Source organism: Gossypium arboreum, chromosome 13 (genome assembly GCF_025698485.1).
Source record: "Gossypium arboreum isolate Shixiya-1 chromosome 13, ASM2569848v2, whole genome shotgun sequence".
NCBI classification, from domain to species: domain Eukaryota; kingdom Viridiplantae; phylum Streptophyta; class Magnoliopsida; order Malvales; family Malvaceae; genus Gossypium; species Gossypium arboreum.
This window is the reverse complement of record NC_069082.1, coordinates 55,137,231-55,145,358: the sequence shown is the minus strand read 5'-3', so window position 1 is coordinate 55,145,358 and position 8,128 is coordinate 55,137,231. Positions and strand designations below refer to the sequence as shown.

General features: G+C 39.7%; 1 protein-coding gene across 1 annotated transcript; it reads left to right on the top strand.

Moving 5' to 3' along the window:
• Positions 1-409: 409 nt before the first annotated feature.
• LOC108468722 (uncharacterized) lies at positions 410-930 on the top strand. The gene is made up of 2 exons (XM_017769588.1): positions 410-683; positions 785-930. Exons 1-2 carry the CDS (start codon positions 410-412, stop codon positions 928-930), a joined length of 420 nt encoding a protein of 139 aa, XP_017625077.1.
• Positions 931-8,128: the final 7,198 nt, after the last annotated feature.

The window sequence follows — 8,128 nt, the reverse complement described above, 5'->3', positions numbered from 1 at the left end:
GGAGGCCCCTATGTTAATTCAGCCAGTGCCTGGGAAGGAGTTTACGGTTTATAATGACGGGTCGCATGTGGGCTTAGGTTGTGTATTGATGCAAGAAGGAAAGGTGGTTGCGTATGCGTCACGACAACTTAAGACGCACAAGGTGAATTACCCAACCCATGATTTGGAGCTAGCTGCAGTGGTTTTCGCACTAAAGAGATGGAGGCATTACTTATACGGGGAGAAGTGCGTAGTTTATTCGGACCACAAGAGTTTGAAGTACCTCCTTACCCAAAAGGAGCTAAACCTTAGGCAGTGTAGGTGGGTGGAATTATTGAAGGATTATGATCGTACGATTGAATACCACCCTCACAAAGCAAATGTAGTAGCCGACGCATTGAGTCATAGGGCTAAGTCAGACTTGAGAGCTATGCTCGTCCGTTTAAGCTTGTTGGATGATGGTAGCTTGTTAGCTGAGCTTCAAGTAAAGCCGATGTGGGTCGAGCAGATAAGGAGTAAGCAATTATTGGATGAGAATTTGAGTACCCGTTTTAAACAAGTGGAGAGTGGGGAGACATCGGACTTTGGGATAAATAGTGAAGGAGGATTGTGTTTCCATAGGAGAATATATATACGAAAGGACGATGATCTAAGGCAGTCCATTTTGCGGGAAGCACATAGCGGTCTTTATGCTATGCATCCTGGCAGAAACAAGATGTATCAGAATTTGCGTAAGCTTTATTGGTGGCCTGGACTTAAGTGCGAGGTTATGGAGTTCGTAGGTAAATGCTTGGTTTGTCAAAAGGTGAAGGCGAAACATCATTGCCCTCAGGGTTGCTTCAACCAGTAAAGATTCCACTCTGGAAGTGGGAAAGGATAACTATAGATTTTGTTGGCGGGCTACCCTTGATGCCTGCTAGGAAAGACTCGATATGGGTTATAATGGATTGATTAACCAAGTCTGCCCATTTTATACCGGTTCACACTGACTACTCGTTGCAAAAGCTGGCTAGGCTGTATGTGGCAGAGATTGTAAGATTGCATGGAGTGCCAGTATCCATAATATCTGATAGGGACCCATGTTTCACTTCACAACTTTGGAAAAAGTTGCATGAGGCGTTGGGTACTAGGTTGAACTTCAGTACGACTTTCCACCCTCAAACTAATGGACAGTCGGAAAGGGTGATCCAAGTATTGAAAGATATGTTGAGGGGATGCGTGATTGAGTTCTGAGGTAGCTGGGAGGACTATTTACCGTTAGCCAAATTCACGTACAATAATAGCTATCAAGAAAGCATTGAGATGACTCCATACGAAGCACTGTATGGGCGAAGGTGTCAAACTCCAATATGTTGGACGAATTTGGGCGAACGAAGGGTTTTGAGCCTTGAGTTAGTAGCAGATACTGAGGATAAGGTGAAATTGATCCGAGATCAGTTGAAGGAGGCCTTGGATAGACAAAATCGTATGCTGACCTTAAGCATCAAGAAATAGAGTTTGCAGTGGGGGACTTAGTTTTCCTTAAGGTCTCTCCTTGGAAGAAGATATTAAGGTTTGGACAGAAGGGTAAGCTAAGCCCAAGGTTCATTGGGAAGAGCCCATACAAATAATTGGTCGAGCTGTCAAAGTGCTTTGGCGGAATCACAAGGCTAAGGAGGCTACTTGGGAACCTGAGGAAGTGATGCGAAGTCAAAATCCTCAACTATTTGAATCAAGTAAAATTTCGAGGACGAATTTTCTTTTAAGGGGCAGAGTTGTAATGCCCCAAAAATCTCGAAACCCAAAAATCCTAAAATCTTGAATTCTTTTTTTCCTTTTGTGCTTAGTAATTTCAGTTAAGTCTTAATTACGCGATAGTAGGTCTTGGTCAAGTTTTGAGTTCGAATCTAGGGGTAAAAGAAATTATAGTTTAATAATTAAAAGGACCTTGTTGGCAAGTAGTTGGGCTTTTAAATAAAGATAAGGGAAAATGACATAAAAAAGCCTTGTGGAAGAGTGGCTAAGTAACGCCACTTAGAGTGTAGGGAGGTGGCATTAGTAGCTAGCAAGGAGATCCAAGGTTCGAATCCTAGCTTAGTATTTTTAGAAGTTTAATTTTGGCCTTCTAGAAGGTTAGAAGTGTCGTGAAGATGGACTCCAAGGGGAGTGTTTAGAAAAGAAAATTAAGGAAAGGATCAAGGGGTTATCAAGGAGAAAAACGAGGAGATGAGAAGGGGGAAGAGATGGAGCCGAATTGGGAATTTAGGGCCAAGCAATTTAGCTATAGGGGCTATAAATAAGTGCCAAATGTAGGGTTGCAGGCTAACGTCGAATTTCCTTCACCCTGTTACCAGAAACGCTTTTCCCTAAAAGCCGAAAACCCTTTTGTTTTACTCTCTTTTCTTTGTGCTGATTTCTATTCTTTATCTGCACAATTTTCTTTTTTTCACTTAGTCGATTCCTTCTTCTACTCATCTTCTTTAATCTGTACCAAATAAACCTTATCTACCATACAAAGTTTAAAAGTCGAAAACCCGTATCTTCCAAGGGCCAAATACTCTTAGACTGAATCTAGTGTAAGTGTTTGTTCTTCCAATCGATTTTGCTAAGAATCTATTACGCTCTTCTTTCCTCACTCTTTCTAATCAACTGTGGTAGGGAATTAGTATCGGATCTCGGATCTTAGCTCTCTGCCAAAATTGCTCTTTAGGTGTTTGCGATTTTGGTAAGTACTCCTTTTCCATTGGTTAAGGTGGTCGAATGTTCATAGTTAAGGTAAGGGGACTTGTGTTGGATACGAGTCACCTATTATTCTGATTTTAATAGTTAAGATTGGTGCAGATCTAAGAGTTGACCGTGGTTAGTGATTTAAGAAGGGGCTGTTATACTTAGCGCGAAAGGTAAGGTTAAGGTGAGGTTTTGGTTTTAGTAAAGATATGGATTAAGCATGTGATTAATTGAAGGGTGATATCATTTATAGGTTGGTGACTAAGGGAATCACAGCACGCTTGCTTACCAGGTGTGTACATACACTGCACACACAAGTAGATCGGCAAAAGCTGAAATACCGAAAAGTTGAAATGCCGAAAAGTCGAAAGTTTGGCTGTGGTAGTCTTGGGAGTGTGCGAGCACTCGTGAGGAGGAAACTGATAGGTTGTTTGAGGCCCATGGGTGATTCCATGGACTTGGGCTGTGATCTGGCCAACCGGGCCAGAATAGGCTTAATGGGCCCAATGGGCTGTTGGGCCTATAATAGGAAAATTTTGATAATTGATGCTATGTGATAGAAAATTTGTGTGTGAGCATAAATATAAGGTGATTTCGGCCTAACGGGCCATATAAAGGTGATTTGGGCCTAATGGGCCATATGAATATGAATTGGGCTTGATGGACCATATGAATGTGAATTAGGCCTGATGGGCCATATAAATGGGATTGGGCCAAGTGGGCCATATGCATGTATGTAGGGGTTTTGGGCCTAGTATGATAAACTACATAAAACTTAATTATTATATTGCGACCGTGGACAAGTCATAGGGTTAAGGTGTGGCAATGAGTATATGCATGTCTAGGATAGGATCTAGGGAGAGCTTGGTACTTAAGCGGTTTTATGACTCACCTTCTCTTCTCTAGAATCCTACCTAGTACATAGTATTCGTTCATCTTAGCTCACGGGATTTGTTAACTGGTCGAGGTAAGTGGAAACCATATTAAAGAGAAAATTATCGAAATGCCCCTAAGGGCGAAAATAACCAAAATACCCCTAGGTGTTGAATGTAAATTTTATAGATGTGACACGCATATCTACTGCATACATAAGATATTCTACTTAGATTGCATATGGTTTGGGAAGTATGGAACGAAGGAAATATATGAGGTTTACATGGTTGGTTGATAATCATGGATCCATCGGTGGCTTTTATGCCCAATAAGTAAATGAAGGTAGTTTTGCAACCGGCCTACCATTGATGTGTCGGTTGGGTGGGTCGATATTTATATCTCCACATGATGTGACAGGGGATGGAGCTGATGTGTAACGGATGGATTATTGGGATGGGATTGCATTGCATGTTTGATATATGATGATTTTTGAATGCTTGTTTTTCGTTAAGGGTTGTACACACTAAGTTTATGAAAACTCACCCCCTCTTTTATTTTATTTTCAGGTGATGCTCAGTAGGAGGTTCGATGTTTGGATGATTCTGGGTGGCCAGCTAGCAAGACAATTTGGACTTGTTTTTTTCAGTTTAAAGCATGTGAGTCTCTGATTATTAAGTGATTACGGACTGGATTGTAATAAGGCCTTCCATTTCGTTATTATTTGGATTATTATTTTTATGTGACGTAATTATAAGAAGTTGAACATGGTTTCTTAAACTATAATATGTCATTTCTACGTTTTCGCAACTCAATTTTTAAAGTAACTTATTTTATTCAAATCATATGTTTTGAACAAGTGATTGAAAGGAGTTTTGTTTAATATAATTAAGATTTTGTTTTATTTTAGGAAGGGTTTTCGATGAAAACACAATTTTCGGTAAAACACTTCAATGTGACACGCCGAATCTGGCCATAACGTCTGGCCCGAGATTGGGGTGTTACAGGTAAGGGATGTTACATTTAGTGGTATTAGAGCTACGGTTTAGTCGGTTCTTGGACTAGCTACGGTTTAGTCAGTTCTTGGACTATGTAGCATGCTTTCGAGTCTAGCTATACATGCCATACATATATCACGATAATGTGACAACTCTTGACGATTTTAAAATGTGTTTTCATATAGCAAATGGATCCCAACAGAGGAGTGGCGGATGATGTAGAAAGTAACGCACCTGCTCCCGCCGAAGGAGTAGTGCCATCTGACAGTAGATCTGAGACTATTAGTAGAGAAGGAGGCAGATAAGCCTTTCTCCACATGATGAATGCCTAGTATACGAAGTTTGTTCGAACGAACCCAAATGCTCAACCTCTCCCACCTACTCCAAATCTTCAACCCACACCCATGATGCCTCAAGGTATAGATTTTATGAGATTATTTAGAACACTAGTTGATAAAATTCAAAAGCAACGTGCTGAGGAATTTAGGGAAAATACCAATGACGACCCTGAGAAAGCAGAGTTCTGGTTAGAGAATTCGATATGGGTATTTGATGAATTATCATGTACCCTCGAGGAATGCTTAAAATGTGTCATATCCTTGTTGAAAGATATGACATATCACTGGTAGGAAACATTGATATCCGTGGTACCTCCAGAATGGGTTACTTGGGAATTCTTTCAAGAGGAATTCTGAAAGAAAAATATTTGTGAACTGTTCATCAACCAGAAGCTTAAGGAATTTCTCGACTTGAAACAAGTTCATATGACAGTTAATGAATATGAGAGAGAATTCGTCAGGCTCAACAAATACGCTCAAAAGTGTGTATCCTCTAAGGCTAAATTGTGTAGGAGATTTGAAGATGGACTTAATGAGGATATTAAGACGTTAGTAGGTATTCTTGAGTTGAAGAGATTTGTAGTAGTTGTCGAATGGGCTAGTAAAGCCGAAGAGCTGATTAAAGAAAAGAGGAAAGCCGAGTCTGAGGCTAGAGACACAAGAAAGAGACACACGAGTAAGTCATTTCCATCTCAGTCTAAGAAACCTAGAGAGATGTACTCTCGTTCACATGTGTCAGCTAGACATTCATACGAGAGCCATAGGAAGTAGAATTCATATGTTAAATCTCGGGCTACATCTGTGGCAAGCGTGGGTAACGTTAAACCTTCTAAAGAAGAGTGTCAGCAATGTGGTAGATGTCATTTTAGTAGCTGTAGGGTGAGTGATGGATCCTTTTTCAGATGTGGTTTTGAAGACCACTATATTAAAGTCTGTCCTGAGATGGTAGAAAAAGAAAGATTTCAAAATCCAAGATCGAGTGGCACAGCTTCTAGGGGAAGACCCCCGAGAAATATCGGGAATGGGCCTGGCAGCAAGAATGTGACAAGAGATACAACAGTGATATCTGAAGCTAGAGCTCCGACCAGAGTCTATGCCATACACGCATGTGAAGATGCAACTTCTCCTGATGTGATCACTGGTATTTTCTCTCTCTGTGTTACTAATGTTATTGCTTTGATAGATCCTGACTCTAGTCATTCGTATGTGTGTATGAAATTGGTATCTAGTATGAATATACCTACTGAGTCTACCGAGTTTACGATTAAGGTGTCAAATCCATTAGGAAAGCATGTGATAGTTGATAAAGTATGTATGAAATGCCTTTAGATGATTAGAGGTCATTATTTTTCGACAGACCTGATGTTGTTACCGTTTGATGAATTTGATGTCATACTGGGGATGGATTGGTTGACACTACATGATGCTACAGTGAACTATAGATAGAAAATATTGAATTGAAATGTGAAAATGGTGAGATTCTTTAAGTTGAATTAGATGATACAGATAAGCCGCCAATTGTAATTTCTTCAATGTCGGCTCAAAAATGTATGAGAAATGGATATGAAGCTTATTTGGCATACATATTGAATACAAAGGAATCTGAATTGAAAATTGAATCTATGCCAGTTGTATGTGAGTATGCGGATGTATTTCTGGAGGAATTGCCAGGTCTGCCTCCAATTAGAGAAGTTGAATCTGGTTTTGAGTTAATTCAAAGGACGACACCTATTTCTATTGCTCTGTATAGGATGGCCTCGACTAAGCTGAAAGAATTGAAGTCACAGTTGCAAGAGTTGACTGACAAAGGTTTTGCGAGACGAAGTTTTTTGCCATAGGGTGCTTCTATGTTATTTGTGGAAAAGAAGGATGGTTCCATGAGATTATGCATTGACTCCTGATAGCTCAATAAGGTGACAATTAAAAACAAGTACCCCCTACCAAGGATTGATGACTTGTTTGATCAATTGAAAAGAGCGACATGGTTCACTAAGATAGATTTGAGATCCAACTATTATCAATTACGAGTTAAGTTTGAGATCTGACTATTATCAATTACGAGTTAAGGAGTCGAATGTGCCTAAGACTGCCTTTACAACAAGGTATGGCCACTATGAGTTCCTTGTTATGCCATTTGGATTAACAAATGCTCCTACTGTGTTTATGGATTTAATGAACCTAATCTTTCGGCCATATTTGGACAAGTTTGTTGTGGTATTCATTGATGATATTCTGATATATTCTAGAGATGAGGCAGAGCATGCTGAAGGCTTAAGAACTATTTTGTAAACTTTTAGGGATAAACAATTGTATGCTAAGTTCAATAAAAGTGAGTTTTGGCTTCGAGAGGTCGAATTCTTAGGCCACATTGTTTCAGGTGATGCTATTCGAGTTGATCCTAGTAAGATTTCTGCTATAGTTGAATGGAAGCCACCACGGAATGTAACTAAAGTTAGGAGCTTTTTGGGTTTGGCCGGTTACTACAGACATTTTGTGAAAGGATTCTTTATGATAGCCACTCCTATGACGAGATTACTTCAAAAAGATGTCAAGTTTGAATGGTCGGAAAAATGTCAGCAGAGCTTTGAGAAATTGAAAATGTTATTGACTAAGGCACCAGTGTTAGTACAATTGGAATCAGGGAAAGAATTTGTGATTTGCATTGATGCATACTTGAAAAGACTGGGTAGCGTACTTATGAAAGAAGGGAATGTAATTACTTATGCTTCACCACAACTGAAGCCCCATGAGAAGAACTATCTGACGCATGATCTAGAATTGTCTGCCATTGTATTTGCTTTGAAGATTTGATGCCATTATCTGTTTTAGGATAAATGCCATGTCTATACAGACCATAAAAGTCTTAAGTATTTGATGACCCAAAAGAACTTGAATATGAGGCAACGAAGATGTCTTGAATTGTTAAAATACTATGAGCTTGTGATTGATTATCACCCTGGTAAGGCAATGTGGTTGTCGATGCCCTGAGCAGGATGTCTTTATTTTCCTTGAAAGCTATGACCACGCGGCTGACCTTGTCCAATGATGGTATAATTCTAGCAGAGTTAAGAGCTAGACAGACTTTTCTACAATAGACTTGTGATGCTCAAAAAGCTGATAAAGAATTACAAGTAAAGAAAGTTCAGCTTGAGTCAAACAGTGAACTAGACTTTCAGAGAGACCCCGATGGTTGTCTGAGGTTCCACGGTAGAATTTGTGTTTCGAAGAATACTAAGT

Excerpts from the sequence above, each read along its gene's own strand:
- LOC108468722 (XM_017769588.1), top strand. The coding sequence starts at position 410 with ATGCTCGTCCGTTTAAGCTTGTTGGATGATGGTAGCTTGTTAGCTGAG. Across the intron at positions 684-784 it reads TCTTTATGCTATGCATCCTG|GTGAAGGCGAAACATCATTG; the intron begins GCAGAAACAAGA and ends GTTTGTCAAAAG.